General features: G+C 44.7%; 1 protein-coding gene across 1 annotated transcript; it reads left to right on the top strand.

Annotated features, from left to right (window-relative positions):
- Positions 1-2,988: 2,988 nt before the first annotated feature.
- Positions 2,989-5,268, top strand: LOC136356186 (uncharacterized). The gene is made up of 2 exons (XM_066309771.1): positions 2,989-3,817; positions 4,079-5,268. The coding sequence occupies exons 1-2, from the start codon at positions 2,989-2,991 to the stop codon at positions 5,266-5,268; spliced, it is 2,019 nt and encodes a 672-aa protein (XP_066165868.1).
- The last annotated feature ends 6,339 nt before the right edge of the window (positions 5,269-11,607 follow it).

The raw sequence follows: 11,607 nt of genomic DNA, 5'->3' as shown, positions 1-11,607 counted from the left end.
ATACAAAATAGTATGTGGTATTTTTACGGCGCTGCTATACATACGATTCTTTTTTACGATTGTTGTACGGTAAAACGCTTCTTTCCAGCGGTTGTTAACGATGAAATGGATTCCTCTTCCACTATTGAGCCCATATCCAAAGCTCAAGTTCATGATGATGTCTTGGCCTGCTATATCATAACCCTTTTTTTTTGATAAATTTGTCCTTTTCAAAAACTTATTTCGAAAGTAGTCCCAACAAAAAACTTCAACCAAAAATAAGCCATCGGCTCAGCGCCAGAGAAGTTGGCACCGAGTTCCTACATGACCGTGCCACACGTGTTGGCGCTGAACCCCTGCTAACGTGGCGGCCGAGCCAATCCCCTTCGACGTGGCAGGGTTCTCAGCGCCAAGGCGGTTGGCACTGAGACGGCTAACCTCGCCAAACGCATTTGCGTTGAGCCTGCAGCCTATAGATCGCGGCCGAGCCGCCCAGGCCCGGCACTCCCTTCTTTTTATCCTCGCGGCTAGGGTTCATCCACGTCGCCCTCTCTGCTCCCCTCCGAATATCTCCTCAAATATCCCTCAAATCGAAGGCTATTTTGTACGCATTGCGTTGGAGATTGATTTGTAAGGTAAATTCCCTCCAAAAACCCTAATTTCCCCAATGTTTTCATCATTTTTGTAGAGTATTTTGGTTGAAACCGTACGTTATTGAATGTGGCTCGGGTTGTGGTGTGAATTAGGGAATATGGGTAAGAATGCAATGTTGTAGTTGTATATTGATGTTCGTATAGAGGATACATATTGTTTTTGCAAGTTATACACTATTTTGCTAAGGGTGAACTTGGGAGGGATGTATAGTGCCGTTGTATTGTGAATATTTTGGGGATTCATACTGATTTATGATGATGTTGATAGGTATAGATCCTAGGAACATTGTCACCGGGGGGAACGGCTCAGCCGCCACGCTGGCAGGGTGTTAGCGCCAAGGTGGTTGGCGCTGAGTCGGCTAACCTTAGCGCCTTCGGCCCGTGCACCAGATCTGAGAGAGGGAGAGGGGTGGTGGCGGCGGGGGAAGGGGAGGAGGGAGGAGCGGGGGAGAAAGACCTGGATCCGCCGCCTCTCACCTTCCCGTCGCCCGAGTGGTCGCGCCACTGGATCCGCCGCCCGTCACCCGAGCCGCCGCGCCACTAGATTCGGCTACCGCCCGTCGCCCGAGCCACCGCGCCACCTGATCCGACCACCGCCCGTCGCCCGAGCCGCCGCAGCTCCCGATCGAGGCCTAGGCGGCGGATGAGCGAGAGAGGAGGCGGTGGGAGAGGAGTCGGAGAGAGGAGGCTGTAGGAGAGAGTCAGAGAGAGAGAGGAGGGAGGCGGTGGGAGAGAGACGCGTGAACTTTAATGGCGAGAGGTGGGCCGTGGGCGGTGGACTTTAAAAGCAGCGGTACTCTGTACCATCCGCCAGTAAAAATGTGATTTTCGTTGGCAGTGTATTGAGTGGGCTGCTAGCAAAAATGGCTACATCTTTACTGGCGGCCCGCTTAGCTCGGCTGCCAGCGAAGATTTGTTTTCGCTGGCAATCCGTAGCCCTCCACCCCTCGTTACATTTTTGCTGACAGTTTTCGTATTTTTCCGCCAGTAAAAATCATAGGGCAACGCCATGAAAAATCTTTTTTCTATTAGTGTGTGCTCCCGTTAGGTACCCAGTGCCTTCTCCGTCATTTACGTTTGCTCGTATCAAGATCGTAAGCGAAAGTCGTACGTGTAGCATTTTCCATAGTACAATATTAACGTGTGTTTTGCATAATTAAGTCTTGGTTTTGTGAAACATGTTGTCTCAAAATCAAGGGCTCCTTGAACCAAATTAGAGATGCTTGAATCATATTCTAGCTGACCCTACTAGAAAACTCATTTTCGGCGTCGTAGGGGATCGATTTTCGCAGGCGGGCATGTAATTCGGAGCCAAAACCCCGCCGGCAAAAAAAGTACCCGGGGTGGAGGGGGCAGTCCACCTGTGAAGATTGATCTTTGCAGGCAGACCATATAAGCGTCGCCTGCGAAGATCGATCTTCGCAAGCGGCAGACGTCGTGCGCCTGCGAAGATCGATCTTCGCAGGCGACGCTTATATGGTCCGCCTGGAAGATCAATCTTCGCAGGCGACGCTTATATGGTCCGCCTGGAAGATCAATCTTCGCAGGCGCCGCTTATATGGCCTGCCTGAAAAGATGCCCCTATATAGTCTTCTTCCTCCCCGAGCCCTGTTCATTCTCCCCGAAGTTTCTCTCTCCTAAAGTGACCTAAATATAGGGGGGAGGTTTTGAACTTCAATTCTTCGGGGGATTTTTCTACGGTACTTAGATCTACTCATTTTCACACTAGGTATGCAATTTTTTAAGCTTTTATACCTTAATTTGTGATGGATTTATGCATGCAAAATTGTGAAGGAAGAGCTCCATGTTTTTTAATTTTATTTCTTTTGATATGTTGATGTTAGATGTATGTACAATACTTGATGCCTCTTGTTGTAGTGGTTTAATGTGGTAACATAAATTCTCAATTTTTTTTATTTTTGCTATCACATCCACCTCCTAGTTCTAGATCTAGATCTAGATCTTGTCATATATAGAGAGAGAATAAAATTTTAAATGTCTATTTATTCGGTGAAATCAAAAAATAGTTATAGTATTTTGTAATATGGCGATGATATGATTTTGTTAGATTTTCCTAATGTACTAATTTGGCATGTCTGTGTAAAAAAAATTGAAATAAACTTTGATTTTTTATTAATTTACACTTAACTTTTAGTTAATTAGTTTTGAATAGCGATAAGTTTTTTCAATAAACCCTACAAATTTGGTATTAATTGTGCAAATATTTTACGTGTATTCTTTTAGAGATACGGAAAGTCGGGAATGGATGTATCATTGGCCGAGATTTTTGTCTCCATATAGAAACGAAGTGTCTAAATTTATTGGTATTGCCAAGGCACACGCTGAGAAGAACAATATGAGGAAGATAATTGGTCCATGTGCTGACTGTAAGAATGAAATAGCCTGGGACTTTGACGATGCTTTTAAAGTGAAGGAGCACTTAGTAACTCGTAGATTTATGGACAAGTACGAAATATGGACACGTCATGGCGAAGAACAAGTGGACGGGCCTGAAAATGTAGTTCCGACACAAGTTGAAGACATGGTGCATGACGATGGTTCTGTTGAGGACAAAATCGACCTAGAGGAAATGTTACGTCATGCAGAACCCGAGGTGCTGATGGGGTCGGCTAGAGGGTTAAATAACTTTGAAGCTTTACAGAAGGCAGCAAAGGAAGTTTTGTACGATGAGTCGAAGGGCTGTGACAGTGAGATCACAACACTCCGGTCAGTTCTTGAACTTATGAGGTTAAAGGCGAGACATGGATGGTCTGATACCAGTTTCGACAGTCTGTTAGAACTTCTGCAGAAAATGCTCCCGAGGCCTAACTCTCTACCATCCAGCACATATCAAGCAAAGAAACTCATATGCCCCCTTTCACTTGGTGTGGAAAAGATTCATGCGTGCGTAAATCACTGCATACTGTACAGGAAAGATTACGCTTCTTTAGATGAATGTCCAACATGCGGTGCAAGCCGGTACAAGTCGAATAGCAATACTGGCCTAGAACCCTCTGAAGCAACTGAGGGACGACAGAGAAAAATCCCGCAGCTTGTGATGTGGTACCTTCCTGTCAAAGACTGCATTAAACGGATATACTCAAACCCGCGAGATGCGGAACTAATGTGCTGGCATGAAGAAGGGCGCAAGAAGGATGGGATGATTCGACACCCGGCAAATGCTCGTAAGTGGATAAACTTTGATGCTCAGTATAGAAAGTTTGCTAAAGACCCACGGAACATTAGATTTGCCCTGAGTACTGATGGAGTTAATCCTTTTTGAGACATGAGCAGCTCACATAGTACTTGGCCAGTGCTTTTCACCATGTATAATCTTCCTACCTGGCTTTGTCAAAAGCGAAAATACGTACTACTATGTATCCTCATACAGGGACCCCGTTAGCCTGGTATTGATATTGACATAATTCTTGAACCATTGTTGGAAGATATGGCTGATTTATGGAAAGAGGGATTGAAAGTGTGGGACGAGTACTTAAGGGAATACTTCACAGTGAAGGCCATCATCTTCGTGACCATTAACGATTATCCAGCAATGTTTTCAGTTTCAGGTCAAATTAAAGGTAAAATAGGATGTGTGATCTGCTTGAATGGAACGTACTATAGGTATCTCCCGGGTTCCAACAAGCTTGTGTACATGCGGCACCGGTGGTTCCTACGCACAAATCACAAGTACCGCAAGATGAAGGCGGAGTTCGATGGTACTGAAGAGACTGATCCTGCACCAAAACCTACATCGGGAGAAAAGGTGTGTGCAATGACAGAGAAAATTGTTTGCGAGTTTGGAAAAATGACTAAGAAACCATCAAAGGGGACAAAGCGCAAGAAACCCGAGAAGAATACGAAGGGAGGGGATAGTAAGAAGCAAGATGATAGTTCGAAGCCAGATGATAAACTCCCTCCCCCATTCAAGAAGCATTCCATATTTTTTAAGTACCTCCCGTACTGGAAAGATCTGGTGGTTCGGCATGCCATAGACGTCATGCATCTAGAGAAGAATGTGTTTGACAACATAGTTGGAACATTGTTGGACATGCCGAAGAAGACTAAATATGGTCTGCAATCAAGGATGGACCTAGTCGAGATGAGAATCAGGGAAGAGTTACACCCTCAAGAAGGAGAAAAGAATGGCAAAGTATATCTTCCACCAGCATGTTTCACACTGACACCTGAGGAGAAGAAGTCATTTTGCAACTCACTCCGTGATGTCAGAGTGCCCATAGGTTTCTCATCAAACATCAGTCGACTAGTTTCAATGAAAGATTTGTCGGTATCTGGTTATAATTCACACGACTGCCATGTCTTGCTCACCGTGTTTCTTGCAATTGCAATAAGGGCCATAAAACCGGAGCATTTAAAGGTTGCTATCACAAGGTTGTGCTACTTTTTCAACACAGTGTCACAGAAGGTCATTAGTCTCGAAGAGTTAGGAAATCTACGTACATTCGCACATGAGACACGGTGCCAACTTGAGATGTGTTTCCCTCCGTCATTTTTTGATATGATGGAGCACCTCATTGTTCACATAGTGCCGCAGATGGTTGCGCTTGGCCCATTGTACCTCCATCAAATGTGGTCATACGAGCGTTACATGGCGGTTCTGAAGAGTTACGTCTGAAATCGTGCAAATCCAGAGGGATCAATGGTTGAGGGTTATAGTACTGAAGAGGTTGTCGAGTGCTGTATCGATTACCTCAAAGATGAATATGCAATTGGAGTACCTGTGCCCCGACACGAGGGCAGGTTGAGTGGCAGGGGAACGATAGGAAAGAAGAGATTCGTCACCCATGATCACAAATCATTCCAAGAAGCTCACTTCAGCGTGCTTCATCAGTTTGCTATCGTTGAGCCGTACATCGATCAACATATCGAACTAATACAAGCTAACAATAAAGGTCGCACCACCGAGTGGATAATGAAAGAACACAAGCGTCTCTTCATAGATTGGTTGCGAGACCTAGACTTACCTGAGGGACAAACTACCAATGAAATAACTATGAAGCAGTTGGCTTGTGGTCCATCAACTACAGTAAATTCTTGGCAGGGATATGACATTAATGGATACTAGTTTAGCACAAGAGCCCGAGATAATAAGACTTGTACGCAAAACAGCGGTGTCCGTGTGGAGGCAATTGATGAAGCCGGGGAGAAACAATCATATTTCGGGTTTATTGAAGAAATATGGGAAATCGACTATGGGCACACAATGCAATTCCCCATATTTAAGTGCCAATGGGTAAAATACCCGAACGGGGTCAATGTTGATAAATTCGGTCTTACTGTTGTTGACCTGACGAGTGTGGGTCACAAGGATGACCCTTGGGTACTCGCCAATTGCGTGGCACAAGTGTTTTATGTGAAAGACCCTTCAAATTTGAAGATATAGTGCTACCAGGGAAACAAAAGATATTGGGAGTGGATGGGGTTGAAGATGTCGAAGATTACAACCAATACGATAGTATGCCACTTTATATGTCAGTTTGTACAGAAGATTAAGAATGTCGAGACATCTACTCAGAAGACCGTGAAGCCTTACATGCGCACGAACGGTGTGGGCAAAAATGTTAAAGGGTAATGATTGTTGAGTGGCATGTAAGAATCTAAGAAGTTAGTAGTTATGTAATGATGGTATGTAAGGTGATGTGTGATCATATCGCAAATTGACGAACAATTGTACTCAACATTTTGCATATTAATTAGTTTGTACTAATTTTTATGTGTAATTACCATTTGTAGTGTAAAAAATTTGTTAAAAAATTTAAATTAGTAATATTTGAAAAGTGTAATTATTTTTATGTGCAATTACCATTTTTACCATTTGTAGTGTAAAAAATTTGTTAAAAAATTTAAATTAGTAATATGTTTATGTGCAATTACCATTTATACATTTGAAAAGTAATAATACTAAGGTTTGTATATTTTGTAATAATATTAAGGTTTGTATATTTTGGAATAAATATATTCAACTCTGTACCAATTTTCGCAGGCGGGCGGTCCGCCTGCGAAAATTGTTATATAGAGTAGGGTTTACATCTTCGCAGTCAGACGGCCCGCGTGCGAAGATGATCTTCGCAGGCAGACCGCCCGCCTGCGAAGATCGTTGCCCTATATAAGGGCAAGCCCGCGGCGCCAAAATTTCTAAATCCAGGCGGGAACCCTAGAAATTTTGGCGCCATCAGGCTACTGAATTTTTTCGCCGCCGCACACCTCCGCCGTCCTCCGCCGCCGCCCACCTGCGACCTTCACTCTCCGACCGTCGTCCTCCATCGCCGCCGACCGTCGTCGTCCACGCGCTGTTACCGAGACCGCCGCCCCTAGCCGCCGCTCCACCGCGCGCGAGCTCCACCACTCTGCCGCCGCCGCCGCGGACCCCTCCACCGCGCGCCCGCTCCACCACCGCCGGCTCCTCCACCACCACCGGCCCCTCCACCACGCACGCGGCTGCTGCTGGCCCCTCAACCACCGCCGGCCCCTTCACCGCGCCGTCAGCCGCCCCTCCACCGCCGCCGGCCGCCACCTCTCTCTCTATCTCGCTCGCGACCGAACGGCTTCATCGGCCGATCGTCGTCCACGAGCGAAGACGTCCTCGGCCGAACGACGTCTTCGGCCGGTCGTCGTCCACGGCCAAACCTCGTCGCCGGCCCTTCCTTCGTCGTCCACGACCGAAGCTCGTCATCGGCTGTTCGTCGAACACGGACGTGTGTGCATGTGGGTGTTTCTTTTTATATGTGTGTGCATGTGGGTGTGAGGGGGTATATATGTGTGTGCATGTGGGTGTGAATGGGCATGAGGGGTGGGTGATATTTGAATGAGGGGTTATATGTTGATTGTGAATGTGAATTTGGGAATGTGGGTGATATGTGAATGAAATTGGGAGGGTATGTTCAATTTTGCAGGATATGTGAATTTGTCAAATTTTTTAAATAACATGTTGGAGGGTATGTTAACATTTTTTTAAAAAAATGTGGAGGATATGTTTGCCTTTTCAATTTTTTATAATCAACATGTCGATGAAATATAACTGTCAATTAGTGCACTACTTGATAATAGTAAGTAGTCATTAGTTTCACAATTTAAATTTGTTTGTATTAATTAATTTAGCATAATAGTAAGTACTAATTAATAATATTTTGCAATTTAAATTTGTTTGTACTAATTAATTTTGTATAATAGTTAAATTTGGGAATATCAGAGAATTTAAATTTGTTCATACGATATATTGTTAATATACAGTTTATTTTTGTACAAAGTTGTTTGTACTAATTTGAGTAATTTAAAATGTGGCTGATAACTCTTTTTTTTTATATTAGAGGTTTGAAACGATGACCGATAGTACTAAAGGGACTGAAGAGAAGGGTTTAGGGGAGCAAGAGCAGTCCCTTGCTGTTGTGGTTGCTCCGGAACCAACAGTCCCACCGGAAGGTAGTTCCGACAGCGACGTAGCTGACAAAGACGAGGAGTACTCGTCGCCAAGCGATCCTTGTCCAAGCCCAAGCCCGAAGAGAAGGAAAAAGGGCGACGGTGAAGAAGGCGACAAGGACTACATTCCCCCTAAAGAAGGGGTAAGTAAACTTAATATGTAAAATGTTCACCGTGATAACTATTAGCCCGAGCTAATTCGAAACTTCCATGTATACCTTCTCATAGGAAACGGCGCCACGGCGATCAAAACGGCAGCCGAAGAAAAAAGTTCCGTCGAAAGACGACGACGTACCAGCTAACACAAACGGCACAAAGAAAAGCGAACGGTCAGCAAAGGCGAAGAAAATGAAGGGCGAGAGAAGCGTGAATAGAAAGGATGAAGGGTTCCATGTTGTTACCCATGTTTCGCCTAAAGGAGAGCCGCTCACCCCTAAGACGGCACATGCGAAATTCAGTTCACAGTGTGGCATAATTGTAAGGGAAAAGATCCCCATCACGGTCAAGGACTGGGATCATGTATCGAATGGGGATAAGGAAGTCCTATGGAAAAAGTTGAAGAAAATCTTCCAGTTCTCAGATGGATCGGAGGCAGCAGTGAGGAATTGTGCATTGCAAACAATGGCCAAGTCTTGGCGTGGTTGGAAAACCACCTTGAACAAGAAATTTGTGAAGACAGGATGCACACCATTTTCGACGTATGCCAACATAACCCCCAATCAGTGGGACGACTTTCTGACCTTGAAGAACTTCCCAGAAGAAATTCAAAGGAGCCAAATGTTTGCAGAGTTGGCCAAGAAGAACAAATTTCCTCATCACTTAGGCTCCGCGGGATATGCACCAAAGGTGGAGCAGTGGACAAAAGAGGAGGAGGAAATGAGGAAGAAGGGGCAACCGGTACCAATGGAGGAGTGGACACAAAGATCAAGGAACTAGGTAAGAGCTAGAACTCCGAAGATCACGGATGAAGGAAAAGTATCTTTTGAAAATCCGGAGCTGTAAAGCGTTGCCGATAAAATAGAAAATTTATCTAGTTCACAAAAGAAATGATCTTTCAAGCCTAAAAGGGAGAAAGATGTGCTAAGTACGGCGCTAGGTACTCCTGAGCATGGGGGAAGGGTTCGAGGTGTGTCGAGCAAGATGAGTTGGAAGGAAGGGTTCAAAAATGACCCCCACAAGAAGCGTGAAGCGTACAAGGATAAACTTAGAGACGAAGGGGCTGCGGAGTTTGAAAGGCAAATGATGGATTTCTGCATCAAGCACATGCTTTTGCCTTGCCCCGAAACCAAAGAACCTGAGCCAGATTACCCCTTCGATGACCTCAAGGAGAATACACCCTACAGATTGCACGTTCCCATTGGATGCTCCGGGAAAACTCTTGAGGCCGCTACAGCCAGTGCTATCCCTGGGAGAACATACAATGAAGAGTTCATACCCGATGCGTATGCCAAGGTGCAGCCGCAAGTGGTCCACGAAGGGTTTGAGTCCTACGACATTGACTTCCTGACTGCATATGGTGTATCCGTACTTGGGGATGCGGTTGATCTTGTAATTCTTTGGCACAAGAATGATATATCCTTTGGATTGGGCACCGACGCCACGCAAAAACCTGTGGTGCCTAAACCGGGGTTGGGAAAACCTCCGAGACCTCCTAAGAGGAAGGTGATTGATAAGGCGGAGGAACCCGAGATGCAAAAGGAAAATCCAGTGCCGGAAGTGCCACCGGAGATTGCATTGCCAGAGGCAGCTATGGAGATTGCACCGCCGGAGGCAGCCATGGAGATTCCAGTGCCGGATGTGCCCATGGAGATTACAGTGGCAGAACCAGAGGTGCAATTTGTGGCATCAGTCGGGTCAGAAATAGAAGAAGTACCAGGATTGGAATGGGACGGTACAGAGCCAGAAATATTTGAAGACCCTTCTCCTGCGAAAGACCCCGAGGTGCAAGAGACCACGGTCCCTGAGAAGGCCACTACCAGTTCTGAGGTGCCACGAGTGCTTAGGAGCCACGACTCCAACTCCAAAGATGAGAACAAGGAGAAGTTCATGGTAACCGTCTTCAGAGGGGGTAAGGAACATGCTAAGTTCAGAGATGACGACCCCCAGAAGGCTGCTGAACTAGCCGGGTGTTGACAGAAAACACGTGGCCTGAGAGATCTGCTTAACTCCAGTGCATGTCCAAAACTCGCCTTCGGATGTATTAACGTGCCAGTTGATTTGATCCTATAATCAACAAGAAATAGAAGCAAAGAAACCGTGGTTAAATCTATAAATGATAGCCGATCGGCTAAATGCCGATGACATATCATTTATCTTTGGGCCGATGTCATCGATGTATCGATCGGCAGTCATGAATAAGTAAGGAAGAACTAAATCTACTCGATCGGCTATAGATATTAACGATATATACTCCTTATATCGATATATACTTAAATCAAGTGACTGGGATAGATCGGTCATCATGCCGAGACAGTATAAATCACTTAGATCGAAATATATGTCAATAACAGGACTGTATATGTTTATAGCGTAGCCGATCAAATAGATCTAGCGTGTATCGGCTAATACTTCGATACCACTCTATATCAGGATATTAAAGCAGATATAACATATCAAACAAAACCCTAACATATTTAGATGCAGCAATATCTTGATATAAAGGGCAGATTTAGCATATCAATGAGACATGTAGAATAAATATGGCTAAATCAGATACGATCGGCTGAAACTCCGATGCTATTCTAATCGGCAACTGGAAGGCAGGCTAGAGATTGATATTCTAAACACGACTTAATAGATCAAACTCAACTGATGCAGCATTAAGTATGAAAAGAAGAGCAACATCTAGACAATCAAGCCGCTAGAAGTTTCATAGAATGGTAGATATCTTATATAATCCAGATCAACGTCAAGATCTAACCTAATCGGCTGCCTTCTGCATACAGATATTGGCCGATAGTAGTTCAGATGGCGATATTGCTAGAGATTATGTAAGATATATGATAACTTGACGAATTACATAAACAAGATTAGAGTATCATGAAGATGGAAGCACTAATCCTAAGAACGCAATCTGTCATAACGAATGTTACCTCTTGTTGAAGTTCGAAATCGATGCAGCTCAACCCGAAAGCAAGAACTCGTCGAAACAAAACTAAAGCAAAAGGATGGTGATGCGCCGAGATTGTATTGAACGTGTGTTAAAAATTACATAGGGCTCAGGGTCTATTTATACCCGAGGATTACAAGATATGCCCATACCGGACACGACCATTATCTCTAACAAACTCTAAGATCTAATAAGTCTTTGCGGCAGACTTTTGCCCACACTTATCTATAAGGAATTTACATAAAATATCCTAATTAATAGATACAATTGCCTTCCCAGGACTCTATCCATGCGTGGCAATCATCTTGAAGTACATTAACTTGAACCCGATGTCGCGTACAAGTCATATTGTCGGAATCGGCTATATCGGCTTATTTAGCTCGACTCAGACTCAGCCGATCCTAACCGTAGCCGATACGAACCCCAGCC

This window comes from Oryza sativa, chromosome 4 (genome assembly GCF_034140825.1).
Source record: "Oryza sativa Japonica Group chromosome 4, ASM3414082v1".
Taxonomy (NCBI): Eukaryota; Viridiplantae; Streptophyta; class Magnoliopsida; order Poales; family Poaceae; genus Oryza; species Oryza sativa.
The sequence above is the reverse complement of the archived record's forward strand: the minus strand, read 5'-3'. Positions and strand labels throughout refer to the sequence as shown.

What these genes read in the sequence shown, in the direction of transcription:
- LOC136356186 (XM_066309771.1), top strand. Translation starts at nt 2,989, where the DNA reads ATGAGGAAGATAATTGGTCCATGTGCTGACTGTAAGAATGAAATAGCC. An exon ending in TCGACACCCGGCAAATGCTC is followed by an intron (nt 3,818 to 4,078) that starts GTAAGTGGATAA and finishes CATTGTTGGAAG; the next exon opens with ATATGGCTGATTTATGGAAA.